General features: G+C 55.8%; 1 protein-coding gene across 3 annotated transcripts in view; it reads right to left on the minus strand.

The window, feature by feature from the left end:
• Positions 1-857: 857 nt before the first annotated feature.
• HIRA (histone cell cycle regulator) overlaps positions 858-23,415 on the minus strand; it is an 86,114-nt gene continuing 63,556 nt past the window's right edge. For all 3 annotated transcript variants that reach the window (XM_078154451.1, XM_020996404.2, XM_020996405.2), the window contains 11 exons: positions 16,532-16,708; positions 13,595-13,799; positions 12,944-13,042; positions 10,611-10,759; positions 9,122-9,283; positions 8,113-8,171; positions 7,332-7,437; positions 5,031-5,153; positions 4,275-4,438; positions 3,656-3,744; positions 858-1,733 (listed from right to left, as the gene is read on the minus strand). In XM_078154451.1, coding sequence (XP_078010577.1) covers positions 1,617-1,733; positions 3,656-3,744; positions 4,275-4,438; positions 5,031-5,153; positions 7,332-7,437; positions 8,113-8,171; positions 9,122-9,283; positions 10,611-10,759; positions 12,944-13,042; positions 13,595-13,799; positions 16,532-16,708 — 1,450 coding nt within the window. In that variant the 3' untranslated portion in view covers positions 858-1,616. The remainder of the gene's footprint in view (positions 1,734-3,655; positions 3,745-4,274; positions 4,439-5,030; positions 5,154-7,331; positions 7,438-8,112; positions 8,172-9,121; positions 9,284-10,610; positions 10,760-12,943; positions 13,043-13,594; positions 13,800-16,531; positions 16,709-23,415) is intronic.

Raw genomic sequence — 23,415 nt, forward strand, 5'->3', positions numbered from 1 at the left:
TGACTCTGGGCCTCTAGCCCCATCCCATCAGCCCTCTTGTTGGGATCAAGGGAGAAAAAGCCTCGAGTTGGGACTGAGGGACAGGAAAAGCTGGCGGCCCCTCAGTGCCTGGGAAGGGGATGGATTACCTGGAGAGCAGACTGGACCAGCCGAGCCCACTCCCCTGCTGGGGCCTGGGACTAAGGTCTCACTGACCCGACTTTGGTTCTTCCCTTTGGAGTCCAGAACACTCCTCAGCCATGCTAGCTGGGGACAGGTCCCAGCTTCCAACCCTTAGAAGAGCCTTCTGGCTCCCTTACAAACAACAGTTCAGAGACCTTGGACATCTCTGGGGTTTGGAGAAGCTGCCGGGGCCGGCTCCCAGGAAGGCAGCCCCGGGGAGCAAGAAGGGCCCAGATACTGCTCTGTGACTGGAGATGACTGCCAGCCTAAATCCCCTTGGCTCGCATCTGGCTGGCACCAATCTCCTAGGGGACCTCGAACAAATCCCTTCCCTTCTCTGGTCCTCTCAGCTTCCTTCTGGTATAATGAAGGTGTCAGACTTATACTCACTGAGGTCCATCTGGCTCGAACATTCTGTGCTCCCACCCCAACGTTCGGAATTCTGTGTTTTAAGGCATTCCCCCCAAGTGACATTCCATGCCATCGGTGTGTGTGCGCATGTGTACGTGACGAGGCCCGCCATGAGACGGAGCACAGACAAGAGCCCAGCTGGCTCCAGGCCAGAGAATGGCCCGGGCAGGGGCCACTTCCACAGCCCCCCAGGCCCTGCCACTGTTGCTGGGAGCTCTACCTTCTTCCCTGTGACTGGAAACAGGCCCTCAGGGGGCCAGGAAAAGCCTGGCAGGAGGCCTGGCTGAGTTTTGTATCCAATGCGGTGTTCATTTATTTCATACTTACAAAAAGAATTGCCCGCCCCTTGTCCCTTCCCAGAAAAACGGTCTCTTTTACAAACATTTAAAAATTAAAAACCAAATGAGGACAGGTTAATTTTGGTACAATTATTGAGCAACAGAGCTGTCATAATTAGAGTTGCGATATCCTACGGGTGACAAGTGTCCACGTGCCCCATAGGGAAATCCTGATTAGTGGCCAAGGAAAATCCTCTCTCACAGGTAAGCGGATTCTCACGGAAAGCCCGCCGGTGAGGGAGCGTGGCCTTCCTCTGGGCAAGGAGTCTCTGGGCTGCACATGCCTTCCGTCTTCGCCGGGCAGGGCTCCGAGCCTGCCGAGCTCCTGGGGCCCCGGGGCTGCCCACGGTCACTGGAGCTGTGCTCATCACCAGGCAGGGAGATGGCCGGCTCCCTCTGCCTCCCCAGCCGCCCGTGGCAAGTCTCCTGGCCCCGTCGAGCTGCAGCTCCCTGCAGTCCTGGGACCTTGCTCTGGAGAGGGAGGTCCTAGGAAGGAGGGCCAGGCCTGGCCGTGTCTGGAGGTCGCACACCTGCTGTGGTCTCCTTGGACAAAAACGAGCTCCAGGTGCCGGAGGCCCTCCCGCTGGCTCCCTTCAGGAGGGCGGGGCAGCCGTCTGTCCGCCAGGCAAGACATGGCTGTGTCAGTGGTTAGTGCCAGAAGCGGCATTCCTCTTAGAGCAGGCCCCTCCGCCAAGCCGGAGGCTGCTATTTGTCTCTCAGGATGTCCAGCTGCTCCTGATACTCTGTGAACAGTCGCTGGAAGCGCAGGTTCTGCCCGATGACCGGAAGCAGCTCCTTCAGGAGCTCTCGCTTTCGTAAGCCCTGCATGCAGAGACGAGAGGGCAGAGTTGGGGCGGGGGCGAGTGCTGTCAGTGCGGCCTTGAGGGCCCCTTGCTCACCCCCCCATCTGTTCTTGGGCCTCGTGTGTGTGTGTGTGTGCGCGTGTGTGTGTGCACGCGCGCACACAGGCGGAGGTCCTAGGGCGCCAGCGTCTAGGTGCAAGGCCCTCAGAGATGTCGAGCCTACTCATGTGTAACCACCACCTCCTGACCACAGTCCCCACAAGTGGCCACCTTGCTCTGGCTCCAGGACCCAGCCTTCCTCTCCAGGGATGAGCTTGACTGGGTGCTGCGCACTTCCACACAGCTCCGAGCTCTGCCCTTGGGACCAGAACAAGGCCAATCTGACCCTTCCGGTGGCAGCAACAGACTGTGAGTACCCTGAGAGCAGGCCCTGGGCCATGGTGGTCACTGGATTTCCAGTGCTAAGCACAGTGCCCGCACATCGCGGGCACCTAATCAATGCTGTGGATTGACTGGCAATCTCCAGCTTGACATGTTTCCCAAACGTGGCCCCAGGACTGACCACGACACTCCAAAGTTGGTCTGGCCAGGGAAGCTGACCCTGCTGCCTCCCTATCACTGCAGAGTCTGCACTGTATTCATTTGTTCTCTTGGCATCTGTGCACACTTGTGCTAACTCACAAAGCTTGTGGTCCACTAGGACTACCAAATCCTCCCCCACCCCCCAACTGTTGCACAGCCACGCCTCCCAACCTCTATTTGTGTACAGCACTCTGGCTTACTGGGCTTTTTGAATCCTGGCAGCCAGGGTGTGGCAGCCAGTGCTCTCAATAGCTGGGGTCTCCCAAAATTTAAAGAGGCACAAGTGCCATTCACGCAGCCACCCGAATCACTGCAGAAGACATCCCTTCTCAGCGCCCTGCTGGGGATTCTCCTGGGCCCAGGAGGCGCTGGGAAGACAACGTCTGGCGTTCCCTTCTGCTGGTCCTGAGGCTTTTGTGCGACCACAGTACAGTCCAGAACCCATGACAGGTGCAGGGCTGCCGTCTCGCCTGCCCGAGGGCTTTCTAGGGCATCTCCTTCAGGCCCCAGCAGCCCTGGGGGGGAGGGGCCCAAATTCAACCAGGAAATAGGAACAGCAGGGATGGATGGTATGGGGGCAGAATCTCTGGCGGTGACCAGGAAAGCGCTGCTTAATGAGCCCTCTGCAGGTCAATTTACCGTCTGTCTGTATTTGACCACGTCTGTGTATCTACCTGCTGCCTCTCTCTTCCTGTCCTACTGCTCTAGACCGCTGGTCACAGCTTGGTGGTGCCACAGATAGAACATGAGACATGGAATCAGTAAAAACTGAGTTCCAGTCCTGTCGCAGGCACTTACTAGCCGTGTGACCCTGGACCAAATCAGTTAACTTCTCTCAGCCTTAGTTTCCCCAGGGCCGGCAGCTCAGGGCACAGAGAACCCTTCCCTCGCCTTCCTTGTGCTCTACCAGCGATGGCAGCGTCAGGGCAGTGCGCCGGGGACCACGGGTCTGGGGAGCCCCCTCGGGAGGGGGAGAAGGCCCAAGTCCTCTGCCACCATTGGCTAGCCTCCTGCCATTTTCCCCTTCCTAAATAAATGGTTTTAACAGGATCAGAAAGAAGAACTCAGGAGCAAGAGGTGACTCAGCCACTTCTCATTCTACAGATGATGAGACTGGGCCTTTTGAACCCCGGGCTCTGTGCACTGCACCTTCTCATGTGAGAGGGCAGCTCTCCAGGGGGCCTTCTCCTCTCCCCTGCCCCTCCTCCAGTCTCCCTTTCCCCCCTTCTGTGTCCTGACCGAGGGGCCCAGAAGGAGGGGCCTCTCAGGGGGAGGCCCCAGCAGCACACCATTTTCCCAAGGCTCCCCTCATTTTGGGCAGCACTGACAATCCTGGCAAAAAGGAACACGGGCCCTTACCACCACCGTGGATTCCCACTGACTTCCAGCAGAGTAATGGACTGGCCCCAGCAAATCCTTGCATAATTCTCGAAGTCGATATTCAAACCCTGAGTGTGAAAGGACACATCGATATGACCCCCTGCATTGGACACTGAGTCAATCAACAGGTGGGGCTCAGACCCAGAAATAACTGACTGCCCTTCCTCCCTCCCAGCTGGGCCTAGGGGGCCGAGGTCCCCTAGAAGCTAGAAATAACCCAGCCCCAGCCCTGGCCCTGGCCCCGCCCCCAGCCTCAGCCTCAGCCCCAGCCCCAGCCCCAGCCCCAGCCCCGGCTGCTGCTTTCTTGGCAAAGCACACATGGCCTGGGGGTCCTCTGGGGATTCTCAGCTCTTTCCCAGCTCCAGGTCCCAGGTAGGGCTTTGTCTCTCAGGACAGAGCCAGGAGACTGCTGGCCTGCCCGTGCTCAGCTCGCAGGCCCACCTGCTCTAGCTAGGCCCCTGGACCCAGCCGGGGCTTGGCCCTGGCTAGCTGGTGCAGCAGCTCCCAGCTGGGCCAGGCCCCCTCAGTTACTGATGTAGGCCCTCGCTGCGCCCTGCCTGGCATCCCCAATCCTCTTGTGGGTGGGGTCCTGGCTCACCTTCATTAACTAGGTACCGTGCATAGATGAGGAGCCAGTGCCGATACTCGTGGCTGGACTGTAATGTCAGCGCAGCTGCCATCTGGCTCTCCAGGTAGGCCAAGGTGGTCTCTTGCTGGACCAAATGAGGCACGGAGAACAACCGAGTAGCTTGTCTTCCTGAACTGCAGAGACAAGAGGAGGGGGCATGGGATGTGCTGAGCCAGGGGCCTGAGCTGCCGCCGTCAGCTGCATCCCAGGCCTGCCCAGAAGGACGAGCGAGACTCTTCACCTGGGCATTCGCCTGTGCTCTCCCTCAAAGCACAGGAAAAGGTAAGGGGGGCACGAACGATAAGAGAGAAGGGCTGGAGCGGGGGGGAGACTGGAGGCAGCAGCGCGCCCCCCCCAACCCCCAGCAGCTACGGGCCTGCGTGGTGGAGGGGGCAGGAGAGGAAGAGGCGTACACGGGAGAAGCTGCCCTCGCCCACGCACCCCCCTGACCACTGGGCCTCAGCGCGGGCCCTCCCTCTCGGCCCGAGCTCCGGTGAGGCGGGGGTCATCTGTAGAGATTTTCTGTCCATACTTAAAGCACTTGGAACAATTCCTGGCACATGGTGGCCATCTGATAAATGCCTTTTCTTTCCTCCCTTCCTAACATAGGCAAAGTGCTCTAGAAACCTTGAACTGCTACCTAAATGCTGGCCTCTCCTACGCTCACCATTCATTCATTCATTCATTCACTCAATCCCTGAGGAGAGGCTGCAGGGGGGTGCGTACTTGGACGTGCGTCCCTGGATGATGGCGAGGGGTCCGGAGCACAGCATGGCCTCCTGGGATGGTAAGCTGCTCCTGTAGTCTGCACACTGGGCCAAGGAATCCTGCTTGTCAGAAACCAGATTCCTGGAGGCGGAAGAAAACAGGCACGGTCACGAGGGCACTTCAGGAGCTACGCGATGCACCAAGGCTCTGATCTCCACTTTACTACTTAGTCAGCTAATTCATTTGTGTCTGCTCGGTGTCAGAACCTGTAAAGTCATGGTGCCCCCTGGGTGCAGGCCCTCCACTAACACAGACAGAGTCTCCTAAGAGAGCTGCCCCGGGGCCCTGAGCACTGAAGGGCCTTGCCCAGCCCTTGAGTCCGGCCACCAGAGCGACCTCTCTGGTTCCCTGTTGGAGCCTATGGCCTGGGGTGCAAGGGGTACCCCAGGCTCCTGGGACCAGGGCAGGGTGCCGGCAGGATCCCACCTGGGCTGGGGAGGCGGCCTGCACCAGGTTCCACGAACGTCCCAAACCTGAGCTTTGTCAAGCCCCTCTGTGTGTGGGATCTCTGCTGTTGGGAGGCAGCTCCTTCTCGTGGCAAGGGATGGTGCCCTGGCACAGGGCCAGAGACAGGGGGGACCATTCTGTAAGCTCCCATCTCTCACAACATCCTTCCTTGCCAGGAAAGCCCTGCAGATGTTCTCCCATCACACAGATGAGAAAAGTGAGGCTTCAAGTGGCGACACGACTCGCCCACAGGTTCTTCTGGCTCCACGTGCGGCTCACCGAAAACCAACTCTCTAGAACATATGCCCCAAGGAGAGTGGGCCCAGAGCCCAGACAGGCCCCTCCCAAGCCAGGCTGCTTCCAGTGAGGCTGCCAGGACTGAAGCGCATTCCAGCTTGCTCGAGAGTATCTCCTTGGGGGACCCGCACAGTCCAGGCTGACGGCTACACAGAATCCTCGAGCAGGAAGAGGCCTCTAGGCCAGGCTGTGTCTTCTGAGGAAACCCTGCGCCTTTCTGTGGCTGCCCAGTGGGGCCTCCTCCATAGCCAGCACGGGATCCCTGGGGCTCTGTCAGCCTTAGCCCCTAATGACGCCTGGATATTCTAGAGTATGACATGCTCCTGCTCTTCTCAAGGGAATGCACCCACGTGTCCTCCCACATGGCCAAGGGTCATGATGAGCACAGTGAGCAGGGGACCTGGGCCCCTCTCCAAAGACATTCAGCTCCATGAAGGTGGGAGAGCCCATGTGTGGCTCCAGGGGCGTGCCCTGGTGCACTCCTCACGTGGGCTACGCCACAAGGGCACCACAAACCCTGGGGCTCTGGAGACACGAAAGGCCCTCATGCTTAGCATGTACCAGCTGCTGCCCCTCGGAAGGGCAGGGATTACGCTAGCCCTTGAGAGAGGAGGGAAAGTGAGCTGCCCAAGGGCCGGGGGCTCAGTGACAAAGGAGCTTGGGCCCAGCATCCAGGCCTCTGGCATCTCCTGCCCAAGCCTGCCACCTTCCCTGTGAATGCGCCGCCCTCCCCACGGGGCAGGGAGACTGCAGCCGCGTGCTTCTGGAGGGAGGACTGCTCTCAGTAGACCTCTCTGTACCTTCCACACAGGGGCCTCCAGCTTGGTAAAGCATTTTCCTCACAATCAGCCCAAGGAAGCAGGTGCATAAATGTTCAACCCTGCCTACAGCCTGCCAGGAGGTGACTGACCCAAGCTTCACAGACTACAGTCAGTGGCAGAGCCCAGGGCTCAGGCTCTGGTGCTCCCCCGGACACCCTGTGGCCAGGGAGGTGGTGTGGCCCAGCCCTCCCCTGCCATCCTAGCTGCTTCCACGACTGACCCACTGGTGAAGGGACTTGGCTGGGTGGGACATACAGAGAAAGCAGTAAGGGGCAACCCACGACCATTTGCACAGGCCCAGCTGGCCACTGACCCAGGGCTCAGTTTTTTTTTTTCTCAGCTAGGCAATGTGGTTAGTGACTTGCCCAGGGTCACACAGCTAGTAAGTGTCAAGTGTCTAAGGCCAGATTAGAACTCAGGTCCTCCTGACTCCAGGGCCAGTGCTCTATCCACTGTGCCACCTAGCTGCCCCCAGGGCTCAGTTTTCAAAGATTTGAATCTTTGAAGTGGACCACAGAAGACTGCAGACCTGGAGAGTCCCAGCCTGCGCCCAGGAGCATCAGCCCCCATGTCCCCAGCACGTCTGGTACCCAGTGGCTGCTTCTACTTCCGGGCACATCACAGCTCCCACAAGAGCCACGGGCAGGACCCTTGTGGCAGCCCAAGAAGCGAGGCCAGAGGCCGGCTTACTCACCACGTGGAAAGGGCGGGGTTGAAACAGTAGGCCTTCCCGTCAGACAGATTCATCACTGGGATGCCATGCTGGGTCAGCAATATCTGTGAAACGGTCATATCACTTCCTAGAGAGACCAAAAGAATGATGTCCCCACTGCCACTAGGATTCAGAAATGCCTTGAAAGCCTTTTTGTTAACCACAGAAACAAAAGCCTTCACTTCTCTAATACATCGCAGTTTATAAAGCACTTCACGGGGGACGTCACACTTGTCACAAAAATGAGGTAGGTTGTGCACGAATCAATTATTATGCCCATTTTATAGATGAGGAAATTGAGGCCAGAGAAATGAAGTGACAGATGGAAGATGAGCCCCTCCCTTGAAAACTGACTGGCCCCATCTGGAGATCTCAGCTGAGGGGACCCCACGAGGCCAAGGCCAAGGTCCCCCGGGACCAAGCAGAGCTCAGCTCTCATAAGCCCCTGGGCCTCCTCTTTTGGAGGCTAACCATGCCCATTCCCCAGGAGCTGAAGGCCCTCCCCTGGACCCTCTCTAGTGTGTCTGCTGCGCCCAGGGCTGAGGAAGGCAGAGGCCGGAGAGCAGGCTGGGCTAGGCAGAGGGACAAAGACACTTCTTCATCTGGTTTGGAGGCCCCGGGAGGGTTGCTCCTGTCTGACCCGTAACCTGGATGATTTCATCTGAGGCTACCAGCCAGTGAAGGGGCCTTCTGTGTCTTGAACCAGACCCCTAAGCACCCACTGCTGGAAAAGGTGGACGAGCAGGCCACCGGCCTCCATTACCTGAAAGAATAGTCTGCAGAGACTCATCTTTGATGACGACTACCTGTTTATGGACATCCCTGTGAAGGAAGATGGGACAATCAGTGTCTGAAAGGTGAATGTCACCAATGGGTACACATGGCTTCCCTTCTGGGCCCTTTGGCCGAGGCCAGGGGGGAAGCCTGGAGCAGGCTCTCAGTGGGCACCGATTTTGTCTCTGATCCCAGGAAGGCTGCAGCCAGAGGCAGCTGAGGGCAGGCAGGGAGGCCCACCCCCATCTTACATGGAAGCAGCTCAGGCTTAGAGGGGTCCCAGGACACCGAGCTGGAGGAGAGTTCACAGACCATCCAGTCCCATCTAGAGGGGTAGGCCGGGCTCCAGGCCAAAAGGCTGGTGGACTGGCGTTTGGCACAGAAACACGTATGACCTGGAAGTCCTCTAGGGTGGCTGCTGCATCCTTACCCCTAGCTTACAGGTGCCCAGGTTGTACCCAGCACACACCTGGGGCTCAGTGTTTACAGGCTGACCTCCCAGAGATTCCACTCTTATTTCAAAAATTACCCATCTCACACACTGGGCTCCTCTGTATACAGATGCTAACAGAATCCTCTTTAAAAGGAAGAAAAAGAGATGGAAGCCAAAGAACTAATTTTCAAAAATCATCCTATTCAAAAGTGCCTGGATGACTAAAGGGAGGGTCCCTGGGGAAGAAGGGTGAGTCTGTGCCACTGAGGCAAACAGGCTTCCTGGTCACCTCCCTGAGGCAGAGCAAGACAAAAAGGGCCCAGCAGGGGAGGCTCCAGCCTGTCCACCCGGACTTGAGTCTAGACTGCCTTCAGGGGAGAGGGGAGCAGCCTGCCCTCCGGGGCCTCTGAGGTTGTAAATCTGGAGGATTCTGACTTACCTGCCCTCCCCATCTCTCTCCTCTCTGAAACACTGCCTCACTTTCCCCCAGCCCACAAACTGTCCCTGGTGTGAACTGGAAGGGGCGCTGGGCTCCAGGGCACCAGAGCCGGGCTCGGGCACTTACCACACAGACAAGGTGGCAGCGGAAGTGAGGGCCATGATGTAAGGCCCCGTGCAATGGAGCGTGGAGACAGGGGAGTGCAGGACGATGGGAGGGAGGAGGCGGCGGCCGCAGGCAGAGAACACAGACAACGTCCTCTTCTCACAGGCAGCACAGACCACGTCACTGAAATGAGCCCAGGGGAAGAGGGGGTCCATGCTGGGAACAGTCTGGCTGGGCCCAGGTCTGACTCCCAACCGAGCCCACCCTGGGGGTGAGGCAGGGAAGGAGGGAGGATGGGAGAAGCTCAGGTTCACATTGTATCTGCCAAGTTCCCCAAGGCCGCCCTCGGCCAGCTCCTCCATCCACCAGCCAGCAGAATAGCTCACACTTGCAACATGCCTGAAGGTTCACAAAGCTCGCCACATCTCATCTGATGCTCACGTGAACCTGGGAAGTTGGGTGCTGTTATCACCCCATTTCATAGATCAGTCCACAGATCTGGCACCCCAGGAGATGTGGAACTGAGCAGACCAGAGCAGGACCCAGGTGAGGGCTGACGTGCATCTGGGAGATCCCCCAGGCCTTTCACTAGCCCCAAACACTCTCCCACCCCACAGGGAGGCCTCCTTGGGATGCTCTCTGGGCCCTCCAAAGACTCAAACTCTCAGGTAATCCAGAGACAGTGGAATGGGCCCTGGTGGGTCTGAGCTGGGCGCAGTGCTGGCCCACAGGGTCCTAGACAGTTGGGCTGTCTAGCCCATTCCCTTCCTTTTGTGGAGGAAGAAGCCTGACTCCTGACTAACCAGGAGAAGTCTCTGAGAGGGGTCCTGGGAGACGTCACCAGCCAGCAGAGGCCTAACCAGGAAGGAGGAAAGGTAACGACAGAGGGACAGCCCCTGCATGCTAGGGACTGCACCGTCCTGGGATGGCCTGTGGTCTACCCTGGGGAGAAGGACCCTCGAGGGCCACCCTGAAAGGTCCCCCACACTTCATGATGTCACGACACTTTACAGAGCAGGGAGATGAATGGAGGGTGGAGGGCTGGAAGGAGCAGAACCTTGGGCTCACCTCATCCAACCCCATCACCTAACCCACGAGGAGGCTCCGTTTACGGAGCACTGTACCGTGGCCCTCTAAAACCTGTTCTGGGTTTAGGGCCGAATACAAAACAGCTCTGGTCTACACTGGCGGCCCACAGAACCCTGATCTTCTCTGCGATATTCCATGCTGGGCCCTCCTCAACTGCGACACAGAGATCGGAAACCGGTCAGATGTAGCTGAACCGAACTCGCTTTCACTTAACAAAGCCTGAGATCTGGCGTGGCTCCCACACCAAGGGAGAGTAACCTAGGGGGGCCGAGCCCTGTCTCAGGAGGCTCTGGCTCCATCACAGACCGCCCCTGCCCCACACTGGTGCCTCCTTCCTAAAGCAGTTACAGGGGCGTGGCACGCCCCGAGGGGGCCCCAGGACAGGTGCTGGGGTCGTGCCAAAGCAGCCACGTGCACTTACCAGCTGCCTGCCGCGGTGAGAATCCGGCTCGTCAGGACCGTCTCCCACTCTTTTCCTTCCCGTGCGCACTTTAACCGGCTGAGCTTCAAGCCTCCTACCGCAGTCACATCGTTTTCTACTTCAATGTACAGGGAAGGGTCAGAACTCACCTGCAGCAGAAGGGAGAGAAGCTCTCTGAATGGCCGCGTTCCAGCCCGGCCTCCCGAAGTTTCTGGGTGCTCTGGCCCCAAGATGCTTGTCTGGAAGGGGCCAAGGACGCACACATTTCTGCCAGCTACATACTCTACATGGCTCCAAATGCCAGTCTTCAGAGGAAAAAAACCTGCTTCCGCCTCAACCAATATTGGTTTTGAAAGCAGAAGCAGGGGAATAAAGTGTCTCAGACTCAGTCGGCCTCGCCCAACAGGTCCCAACCTTGTCCTGCAAACCCCGCTGGAACACGCCACTGCCCCAAACCTGGCCCCCAGAGACCTCTGTCCTGCCCCTCTCTAGAGGCCTCGTATGAGCATCAGAGCTCTGTCCTCGTCTCAGCTGCCTCCCCTAGAGCCAGGCCCCGGGGGCTCTGCAAAGCGTAGCTTCCTAATCAATGGGGAACAAAGCCAGTGCAGGAGACGAGGGGGTTTGGGTCTGGCAGGAGGCTGGGCCTGGGCCTTCACTGCTGCCCATCAGAAGAACCCTCCCAGAACAGCCATCTGGCTCAGCTCATTTCACCATTTACTGAGACAGGCAGGTGGTCTGTCCTCATTTTGGGCCGGCCAGTCAACGACCCGTCTCAGAGTTGAGCCCACACTCTGTCCGCAGCATGACTCTGCACTGCTAAAAGCGCATGGCAAGGGGCAGCGAGGTGGCACAATGGGTACAGCACCGGCCCTGCAGTCAGGAGGACCTGAGTTCAAATGTGGCCTCAGACACACAACACTCACTAGCTGTGCGACTCTGGGCAAGTCACTTAACCCCAACTGCCTCACCAAAAAAAAAAAAAAGCGCATGGCATCCAGCTAGTGAGCAAATGGGAGAAAGCCACGCCCTCGCTCCATGAAGGGGGCCTGGCAGGGGCACGCCCAATGCTTCCTTCTCCTCCTTTCCTGTGCTGGGGCTGGGAATTATTGAGACAGGATGGTGGGAAAGCTTAGGTATGACAACAGCGTGTTGGCTACCAACATCATTTGAATCCATGAGCATTTACTATGCACCTATTATGTGCCAGGCAGTGGGGACGCAAGGAAAGGCAAAAACGGTCCCTGCTCTCAAGGAGCGCACATCATGGTCAACAATGAGAACATTATCACTTAATTATATAATTCTAGGCACGTTCACATTATAAATCTTAGAGCTGACAACAGATGGGGGGAGGCTGGGGGTGAAAAGGAGAAATAAGAGCGAGGATATTAGAAAAGGTGCCTTTGCCAAATGGCAGAATGAAGCACCACAGCAGGCTTGCCGGCTGCAGCACACAGCTATCAATGGCCAAGAACCCAAGACGTTTTCACAAAAGGCGCGGACACCCGGGCTCGGGGAGCGCCCTACGAGCCAACGCCCTCCAGGACCACCCCAGAGGCGCTGAGGGCGGATGCTTCAGCTGGGGCCCTCGGGCTCAGGAACTGCCTGGACCACGAGGTCGGCACGTGCACGCTCTCCTGGGCTGTGTGGCTGCTGCTCCCGAGACACTCACGGCTCACCCCGAGCCCTGTCATGACAGCTTGTCTACCGGCCTCTGTACACGGGCATGATGGGAATCCGTGAGCCTGCAAACGGTCACGGGGCCAAATGCTGCGCCTGATGCCATTCCCAGCTTGGCCGCCCCTGGGACAAGCAGACACACACTGGTGACTCTGGGTCAAGGACCGACGAGGTGGGGCCAGCTTCCACGGGGAGGGGGGAAGGGGGGATGGGGGGATCTGAAAACAAGGCTGGCGGCCCACAAGAGCTTCTCTCCGCCCCTCTTCTCAAGGGCAAACATCCCTACTCTGCCAACAGACCTCTCCTCTGGAAGCCCCCTCACTGTGCAGTCCCTTCAGGCCCCACTGCCGTCACTGCAGCTATGTGGCTGGCCTGATGAGTCAAATTCCTTGCTGTCCCAGACAGTGCCACCTGCCAGGTACAGGGCTCAGGACAGGAGGAAAGCAGGAGGAGAGCCAGGGGACGGAACCCAAGGTCAGTCTCAGGTCTGGGGGCAGGGCTGGACCAGGGCCTGCCCAGGGAGGGGCAGCTGCAGGCCTCAGCTCCCTCGGGCCTTGCTGGGGGGCTCAAGCAATGCTGCAGACTCTAAGATCAAGAGCTGCCTCGTCTGGGAAAGGAGCGCCCTGCTCATCCTCCCCAGGCCCCCGGCTTACCTGCAGGGCGAAGGACTTCTGCGGGGCTGGCGTAGGCAGTTTAAGAGCTAGTGCTGGGGCAGACACACAGAGGGCGTCCTTGTCGGCCGTCAGCGGGGACTGCAAGGGCCAAACAGCAGAAAAGGGTCAATGAAGGCAGCTGTCCTCGAGTGGTGGTGGGGGGCACAGGAGAAGACTAAAGTTCAGAGTGGGCCGATGGGTGGCCCAACTCAAGATCACACATGAGGCAGCTGGCTTCTGCATCCGACTGACCTCAGTGAGTCCCTCAGCTTCTCTGGACCTGCCAGCTCCAGATCTTGGCCCTGGGGTCATGCTGGTCACCCTGTTGATCTATGCCTTTCCCAAGCTGTCCCAACAGTCCTCTAGGCAAGGGGCAGGGCCGCTTCCCTCATCCCCCTGCAGACACTGCTGCCCCAAAGGAATCCCGAAGCCAGTGGCCGCTGCCCAGGCCCCTGACGGGAGGGCAGAAAGGGCTCCTTGGCAAACACCCGCCGGTCCTCATGGCAATGCCATGCTGCGCGGCAACTGGGCCTCATCCCCACGTAGGGGAGCCTCAGGGACATCAGGGACTTGCCATTAGGGGCTGAAGCCCCGGCCGCCGAAACAACCAGGGCTGGAAGGGGCCTCGCCAGGAGGCTGCAGCAGGCTCACCTGCACGGACAGTGCCACGGGCAGGAGGCGTGTGTCCTTGCGAGGGCGGCCCTTCTTCTTCTTCTCCACAGTCTCCCCTTCGAGGTCCAGCTTCCGCTTGGGCAGCGAGGGGGGCCTGGAGATGGGGATCTTCTCGTCGCTGTCACTGCTGCTCTCCAGGATGTCCTTGGGTTTCGTCTCTTTCACTGAGTTCTGCTCTTTCAACCTGACACGAAGATGTGAGATGAGTGTCTGCTGTGTGGTCAGTAGGGACAGATGAGGCCACCCCCCCCCCGCCACCCCAAAACGGGGCAGATGAGCTGTGCCAGCCGGGTGCGCACGGCTACAGGACCTCCCGAGCTGGCCCAAGTCTCCACAGCTTCCCAGATGGTTCCTTTAAGGTCCACCCTGGGGTCACTGACAGGGCATGGACAGAGCTCAGGGCTGCCAAGGGCCTCCGCAGAGGCTGCCCCGTCCCCTCCCTTCAGCCTGCTTTGTAGCCATGCCTGCCCTGGACCTCCCTCATGGGCTCCCTTCTCCAGCCTGGCCCATGGCCCATTCCCTGGATTTCTCCTTCAAGGCTTCTGCCAGGCTCACACTTGCAGAACGCCTCCTCATGCTCCAGGGCAGGGCCACGCCATGGAAGCCTCTGCTCAGAGCCTCCAGGATGGTTTCTGGTTCCTGTTCCCCTCTGAGCGCCCTTCAGGTAACAACACGGAAGACTCCTGGATACTTCCAAAAATCAGAGCCATCCTCAAAGAACCAACATGTGCCACTGAGTCAACTCCAAAGAATCTGCCTGAAGGGGCCCAGAAACAGAGGAGCCAGACTCCTGGCTGGAAGAACTCTGGCGCCTTTGAGAGGACACCCCTAATCTATGCAGGGAGCTCCCTGCCATGGAGGGAGACAGTGAGACACTCACTAGCTGTGGACCCTAAGCAGTCACCTCACCTCATGTGCCTCCTCATTTGCAAACTGGGAATGACAGTAATAGCACCTACATCCAGGGTGTTCGCTCGTAACTCATAAAGTGCTTTGCAACCTTTAAAGAGCTACGTAAAAGTGAGGGTTGTTGGTGCTATTATTACCACTAGCGTTACTATTGTGCAACTTCATGAAAGCTGGCGTATTTGTTAACCAACCGCATCACGCCGGCACAGACCCTAAAGACATGAAGGTCAAGGGTGCTCAAGGCTGGAAGGGGCTTCCACACGCCATGGGCTACCTGAATCCTGAGGCTCTGGGAGATGGGGTCAAGGCCATCCCAGGCCAAAGGTCACTGCCACGAGAAGGGGCCAGACCTCCAACGAGAGGTTTCCAGGGCAGTGGCCCCATGAGCGCTCGAGGCCCAAGCTCCCCAGGCTTCGTCAGCCGGAGCATCTGGAGCTCCCTGCCGAAGCACAAGGTACAGGTGCCTGGAATGGCCCAGGGGCTCTTCAGCTATCAGAGGCCTTGCTGAATGTTCTCACAGCCCTGCCAAAGCTGAAACGTTCCCCACATATAAACTCTTCCTGTTGCACTCATCAGCCTCATCTATTGACAAAAATGGGCTGCTGGCCAGGGAAGGAGAGTGTGAGGCAACAGGCCCAGGGTCTGGATGGGCGCCTCCTAGGACAGGCTTGAACGCTGGCAGGGGCGGGGCGCTACCTTTGGTCTCCAGGCGTGCCCAGAGCCCAGGGCAGGTGGGAAGGGAAGATGCCTTCTGGCACGAGTTACCAGGGTTCAAGACCTTTGAGGGCATGACCATAAGGCCAGTAAAAAAAGGGCCTGCGAGTGTGGCTGGGCCTTTAAACCCGAGCTGGGCCCACGCACCAGAGCGCCATCACCCTCTGGCCACAGGAGTCTTTGTTAATTGTCTCAAAAGGGCCCAATCACTCTTGCAGCTGACGTGCTCCCAGGGCAGCTCTGAGATAGAACTCGTAGAACTATCCCCGGCTTCCTTACAATGGAAAGCCTCAAACTGCCTCAATCACCAAATCTTCTCCTGCAAGTGCCCTCACCTCCCCTGCCCCCCACATCCCATCTCATTTCCTATTCTTTACCCCTTCCCTGCTCCTGTGGTACAGTCTCTGCGCAAAGAGGTGATGGCCCTTCTCCTGGCCAAGGCCCGCCGCTCTCTGTGGGCCGCTCCTCTCCTCCCCTCCCTCTGGGGCTCCCTCCACACCTTCCATCTTTGCGTAGTGGCCGGCTCCACTCTGACGTGGCCTGCAGGCCCCAGTCTGGCCCTTCTTCTCCAGCGATCATCTTGCATCTGTCTTCCCTCTCCCTGCCTCCACTCCCTCCCCACAACTTCGCCATCTACTCAGATGAGGCTCTCTCTCCAATGGCCGTCCCTTCTCCTTGCTCTTCTGGCCTCCTCTGGTTCTGCCTGGGTCTCCACCTCCCTGTCTGGTCTCCTTTTCTCAGTCTTCACCACTGGACCGTCCTCATTATCTCTCGGGCCCTCAGCACAGGGACCTACCGTCCCTGTCTTGGCCCTCTCTCCTCTTTCTCTCTGCTGGGAGCCTCCTCAGATGCCAGGAGGATAAGATCTCTCTGTGCTACCAGCACCTGAATCTCCACACTTCCTAGAGGGCCTCATCATCACTGCCCTTGTACCATTAAGGCCTCCAGGAACGTTTCCCATTCCACTTGACCCCAGCAGAGAGGGACTCCTGACTCCATCAACCGCTTGGGTCACGAGGCGTGACCTCCCTAACGGACTCTGATTATCCCTGCTGTACTCCCGCTATCACCCGTCCAGGAGCTCCACAAGGGCAGGGCCTTCAGTACTCTTCACATGCCCAAGGCCAAGCAAGGGGCACCTAACAGCTGCCGCAGTGAATTCCTCGGTGGGCTTCGTGGCACAGCGGGACACATAAACCAGACGTGGCCCAAGCTGAGGGGTCCATCTCCCTGTCTTGACCTTCTCCCCTCCACTACCACACTCTTCACCCCACCTATCTCCTCATGCCTTACCGGTCTGCGGCAGTCTGGTTCACATTCGTGATGGCAGCAGTTCCGGTCCCTGAGGTGGCTTTCGACCGTTCAGTGAATCGGGAATCAAACGCCTTCATCGGCTCGATCTTGGAAGGGGTTGTTAACACAGAGGACGAGGACGTGGGGGGGACGGCTGCAGCCGAGGTAGCGTTTACACTGAGAAAAAAAGGAGTCAAACAAAAGAGAGGAGATGATAACCTTCTGGGACAAGAGCTACAGGTCCCTCGACTCCTGCCTACAAGAAGAGAGACCCGCCCGTCCCAAAACCTCAGCCGCGGGGTCCTCCGGCCTATGGCTGCCCCAGCACGTTATTTGTAACACATCAGTCACGGGGGCTTCCCATTACCACAGAGAATCTCTTCCTACAGATACAAGCCCCGCGCTCATCCACTTGCAGATGTTAAAGAATGTCCATTCTGTAGGAACTCTGTTTCAAAACAATTAAAATTAAGAGCTTGTAAGTCACCACTATGCTGTGACACATGACAATGCCAGGAAGCCCAAACTTTTCCAAGTTGGACTGGCTTGAAAGATATCCATGACAGAATATATGAAAAGCGGTACAGAGCCGCACTCAGAGGCCTGCCACGGATCCTGGGAATCTGTGACTGGCCCTGGGTAGGCGACCGCAGGGAGAAGCCAACTGGAAAAAATCATCTTGTTTGCTTCTCCTCTCCACGCTGGGCCCCCTTCCCTCTCCCATTCACTCTCTAAAGATGGGAAAATAGAGTGGAGCGAGCCCCAGGCCTCTCCGGATCTCAGGGATCTCATCTGTAAAAAGGAGGTGATGAGGCATCCCTCACAGCACAGAGGCGAGGGCAGAGCCCTGTAAACACCCAAGTGCCACAGAAATGGGAGCCAGCCGCAGCAGTCCTGAATCATGCTTCACCAGTGCTAAAGCAATTCTGACCACTGCACCTACTAAAGGGGAAACAGACGAAGCTCCCAGGAAAGCAGGCTGCAGCAGTCACACTCAAGGGGCCACTAGGGGGCGCCAGAGTGCAGGCCTCCAACTGAGCACCTGGGTGACCCTGGGCAAGTCTCTTAACCTCTGTTTGCCTCAGTCTCCTTATCTATAAAATGGGGGTGACAGCAACACCAACTTTGGACAGCTGTTGTGAAGCTCAAATAAGTTGTTTCGTTAAAAGTCCTCAACACAGTGCCTGGCACAAAGCAGGTGCTGATTCCCTTCTCTCTCCCCACAGCATGAGAGCAAGTCAATCATTAATGGGGATCTAAGTTTCCAGAAATAGGCATAAAACTGCTGCCAACTCCCCCCCTGCCCAACAAAGAGCAGGAGGTGTGCATGTGCAGGAATGGGGAGACGCGTAAATGGCACACTGAGGCAGGGACAGCCCATAAAGCCAACAGCCTGCCCAACAGAGGCCCAGCGGTAGAAGGCAGAGTCCACGGCGTCTCCAAGTCTGGCCCGTACCTCCTCATGTCCCTCACAGCTGAGGGAGAGGGGAGAAGAAGTGAATTCCAATTCCAGCAGGCACTTTCTAGACACACGATCTAAGTCTCAGTTTTCCTATCTATAAAAATGGGTCTGGCGGTCTCGGTCGCCAACTCGACAGACTCCCCAGATTCACACTTCTGCTGCATCTCCGAGGCGCCCCTCCCTCTCTCGTGCTTCCCGTCCCCAGCACCGAATCCTGCCGAGCTGAGAAGGCCTGGAGAGGGCGTCTGCCCTCCTCCTTGCTGACAGTATAGGGCGGGGGCCGGGCCCTGTCTCAGCTCTCCAGCTGCTAGGATCTCCCCACGGCAGTTTACCCCCCTTTCTAAAATGTGTCTGGTGGAGAGCTGGGCCCGGGCAGCTCCCCTGAGAGTGGGAAATGCCGCATTTTTCATCCTTCCCTCGCCATGGCCTGGCACATAAAGAGAAGCCAATTGCCGAGAGCTGACATAATGCTAAGGTTTGCCAAGTGCTTTCTGTACCTCCTCTCACTCAATTCCCCCAAAAGCCTCATGAGGTAAATGATCCCCATTTTACAGATGGAGAAGCTGAGGCTGAGAGGTGACTTGTCCAGGCCAGATGCCACCACAGGGCCTCGTGATTCCAGGTGCGACAGTCCCCTGCACCCAACACCTGATTACGCTGAATCCCGTGCTAGAGACCCAGGCCTACAAAGGCACACCTCCCATTCTATGGGAGGCTCAGAGGTGGAAAGGCTGTTCCCAGGAGGAGGGGTGGGGGAGAGAGGAGGCAGTGTGCATGGCCAGCATGCTTCCACGCGGGCCCAACCCCCCTCGCGCACCCTAAGCAATAACCAATGTCTCACATCGGCTCGTTCCTTTCCTCACACCCCGCCTGCAAGAGGCAGACAGAGGGTGCCGGGGGCCGCGAGAGGGCCGGCCCAGAGTCAGGGAGGCCTGGTTCAAAACCGGCCTCAGGCACTTCCTTGCTGTGGCACCCTGGGCCAGTCACCAAACCTCTGTCTGCCTCAGTCTCCTCAACTGTAAAATGGGGATCATCACAGCACCTCCTCCACAGGTTGTGGGGATCGAATGGGATGATATCTGTCAAGGGCCTGGCACGTACCAGGCGCCCCGTCAATCTTGGTCCCTTCCCCTTCCCTTCTCCCTTGCTCGGCTTGGCCCCCGAAGGGAGAACCGGAAGGGTGAAAGGCTTGGCACAAGGAAGGCCTCCGTACAAGGAGGGCTATCCCAGCGTGGAACGAGCTGCGAGCAGCCCGGTGCATGCAGGCTAACCGTGCCCCGGTCCTTCTCTTCACCTCGAGACCCCTTACGTCACGGCCTCCTCGCCTGCAGGTCTGATGACGGAGAGGGCTTCTCTTGGCCAAGGATGAGCCCATCCCTCATATCTTCCCCCTGCTTACACAAAGCCTTTCCTGAAGGCCCCGCTCCTTAAACACCTGTTCCCCTTTTATTCTATTTACAAACTCCCTCCGAGTGGGATCACTGCCTCCTCCTCACTCTGTTCCAAGTCTCGGCCACAGTGAGTGCCCCTTCTAGAAGAAGCTACCCCCCGACCCCAGTCAGTGCCGACCCATCCCTCGGTCACCGACCTATCTGCCTCCTCATTAGGGCACAGGCAGGTCTCGATACTCGGGTGCTGACTGACTGCATCCTTAGCACCGGGTAGATGTGCGCTGAGGAGGCACAGGTCGGTCTCTTCTCTACACGTCCGGCGTCTAGCACAGAGGTCATTAACCAAGGCTCGCTGACTGATCGGCGGCTGGACGAGCCCGATCTTCACAAGGCAAGGGCTCCAGGTTTTCGTGCCTTCCTTGGGCTCCTGCTGGTTCTCAGCACAACTCCAGAGGTGGCTGACCAAGGCAGGGCCCAGCAGGACTATTGTTTCACAATTCCCAAGAGTCCACAAAAACAGCTGGATCCTTTTCAGATGAGAAGCTAAATGGCCTCATGTCCTGATTAACTCAGGACTCGATTTACTGAGTCTGAGTGTAAGGGGACATTCATCCTTATTAAGTTTCATTTTATTAGACTCAGTTCCAAGCTCTTCATGGAAACTGCCAACCACTGAATCGGCCATCCCCCCTAACTTTCAGTTATTTACAAATTATCTGCAGATGCCAACTAGGCCTATATCCAAGATGCTGATAAACAGATTCAGCAGCACGGGGCCAAGCACAAAGAAAGTACCTTCTTCCAGGCTTCCAGGGGATGACCTTCTTTAAATTAAGTTTAATTATTTTTAAAAGGCAAAAATCTGCCTTCTCTCACTCTGCCCACTAAGAATAAAAGAAAAACAAAACCCCGTTACAAACATATAGTCAAACCAAGCAAATGGCTGCTTGTACACACACACGTGTGTGGAGATGTGTCACCTTTTTCACTCTGAGACTTTCACCTCTCACGAGGCAGGGGGCATATTTCATGGCTCACTGGAATTGTTGGTGGTCAGAGTGTCTAAGTCTTTCAAAGTTGTTTGTCTTTACCATATTGTTTTTACTGTAAATTCTTTTCCTGGTTTTGCTCACTTCACTCTACATCAGTTCGTGTAAGTCTTTCTAGGTTTTTCTGACATATCCCCCTTATCATTTCTTAGAGAACAACAGTATTCCGTGAAAATCACATATCACAACCTGTTCAGTTATGTACCAACTAATGGGCAGGCCCTTGATCGCCACTCCTTTGCCACCTTAAAAAGAGCTATACTTTGTCCATCTTTAGTTGGAGGTTGCTTTGCTTAATATTCATCCCTCCTTTGACCTGCTCTCACCTCTGATTCCCCCCTTCCCCATTTTCCTGTTGAGTGAAATCCATCTCTACCCAACTCTACTGTGTGTGTGCGCACGTGTCTTCTTCCCTCCTTTGACCAGTCCCGATGAGTGAAGTTCAGGTGACAGATGATTCCTCCGCCTCTTCCTCCTTGTTTGTACAGACTTCTCTGTGTATACCTGGATGATGTGGAATCATTCTAACTTTTTTTTCTGTTCATCACCTAATGTAGGCCCTCTTCTCTAGCCTGTTTACTCTTCTTTGAAGGTCATCAAGACATAACAGAAGTGCTCCAGGCCTTCTGGGTAATCAGACTCCCTCCAAGACCCTTGATGGTGACAGGGTTGAGAAGGAACAGATACATCCCCTCCCTATATGAGAATGCGAGCAGCTCATCTTTTGGTCCCTATGACCGTTCCTTCAAGAAGCTAACCTCCTTGTATGCTCTGTATTCTGCATTATCCTCTTCCAAGCTCTCTGATCCTTCATGGTACTGGTTGCTCAATCATGGGTCCTCTTGACTATGACTATGCTTCCTTTCTGGCTACATCTGGCTATTTCCGGCTAAATTTTTTTCTTTGTCCTAGAAGTTCTAAATTTTGGCTCTAATGTCCCTGGGAGTTTTCACTTTGGGGTTTCTTCAAGAAATGACCAGTGGATTGTACTTCTCCTTTGCCCTCTAGAGCAGTTTTATTCTAAGATTTCTTGATTTCCTGGCCATGGTGCTCTGGCAGTCCAGTGATTCCTAATTCTGTTTCCTCCTCCCATTTCCAAGGGCAGCTGTTTCTGTTATAACATTGTTGTCATTGGTCAGTTGTTTTAATTGTGTCCAGCTCTCTGTGACCCCATTTGGGGTTTTCTTGGAAAACTTACCAGAGTGGTTTCTCATTTCCTTCTCCAGCTCATTTTACAGGGGAGGAACTGAGGGAAACAAGGTTAAGTGACTTGCCCAGGGTCACGCAGCTAGGAAGTATCTGAGACCAGATTTGAGCTCACGAAGATGAGTTTTCCTGACTCCAGGCTTGGTACTGTATCCACAGCCTGTTATATGGTAACTTACCTTTTTTTCCTTTTCTTTTTCTTTTCTGTCTCATGGAAGCACTGGCTTGAATTTGGTCTATCCTAATTTTCTAGGAGTTTGTGGCTTTGACAAGGTCCTGTACCTCTTGTGCCAAGCAGTTAATTCCCTTTCCAATTCTTTCTTCCGTAGGTCTCATTTCTTTTCCCATTTTTTCCTCAAGCACTCTCATTTCATTTATAGAACATTTTAAACTTTTTTTCAATCTCTTCCTGGAATTCTAGTTGAATCTGTGCCCAATCTGCATTATTCTCTGAGGCTCTGTTCCTGGGGTCTGAGCCACACTGCTGCTGCTGGCTTCTTGTCAGTGTTCACTCTAAATTGTCACCCTTAGGTCCCAGTCTCCTCCTCTATCACCCCAGGATCTGTGACCCAGAACTGGGTAGTGCCCACCAAAGTTGCCAGTTGGTGCCTTTTCTGCACCTGGCACAAGGTCGGGCTGGAACTAGGGATTCCTTTCTCCCCAGGGCACAGCCTCCTGCAGCATTCCTGGCCAGACCCTGTCCACAGAACTCCCTATAGCACTATATCAACACGGTCAGGAAAAAAGACTCGTTGTGATTATTTTGGGGAGGATTTCCTAATATGGATTCAGTTTGAAACATGTTCTAGGTCTGTTCAGGAGAATTCTGTCGGGGAGCTCCTTGTATTTCTGCCCTTTGTAGCTAACCTCCTGGAAAAGACGGTCGAGGCCTGGAAAAAGTACTGCCACTTTCCCTCCTTTCTCTCATTAACCCCTTACAATCTGGCTTCCAACCTCATCATTCCACTGAAACTGTTCTCTCCAAGCAACCAATGGATGGTCTCTTAACTGCCAAATCCAGTGGCCCTCTTTCGACCCTCATTCTCCTTGGCTTCTCTGCAGCCTTTGATACTATGGGTCACCCTCCTCCTTGGTATTCTCTTTTCTTTCCCCTGCAATTTCAGAATTGATTTTACTTCATTAAAATTAGAGAGGACCATTTCTCAGCAGTTAGGTTTTACTGTTTCAGAAGTAGCTTTTTTTTGTCTATCACTTTCTTTTTTTCCTCTTTTTTCTTTTTCTATTAATTTATTTTGATTTATCAATAATCACTTCCATATGCTTTTGAGTTTAAAATTTTTCTCCCCCTCCCTCCCCAAGATGGTGCACAATCTGATATAGGCTAAACATTTACATTCCTATTAAACATATTTTCACATTAGTGATGTTGTAAGTAAAAATTAAAAACAATAGGAGGAGCCACAAGAAAGAGGAAACAAAACTCAACAGAAGAGAAAAAATATAGCAATTCAGCTTCCATAGGTCTTTCTTCGAATGTGGACAGCATTTCCCCTCACAAGGCCTTTGCAGATGTCTCAGATCCTTGCATTGCTGAGAAGAGCCAAGTCTATCAAAATTAGCCATCACACAACGTGGCTGTTACTGAGTACAACGTTCTCTTGGTTTTGCTCACTCCACTCAGCATCAGACCGTACAAGTCTTTACAGGTTTTTCTGAAGTCAGCCTGTTCATCATTTCTTACAGCACAATAGTATTCCATTACATTCATATACCACAACTTGCTCAGCCATTCCCCAATGGATGGGCATCCTCTCA

Source organism: Phascolarctos cinereus, unplaced genomic scaffold, assembly GCF_003287225.1.
Source record: "Phascolarctos cinereus isolate Bilbo 61053 unplaced genomic scaffold, phaCin_HiC Scaffold_4;HRSCAF=312, whole genome shotgun sequence".
NCBI lineage: Eukaryota > Metazoa > Chordata > Mammalia > Diprotodontia > Phascolarctidae > Phascolarctos > Phascolarctos cinereus.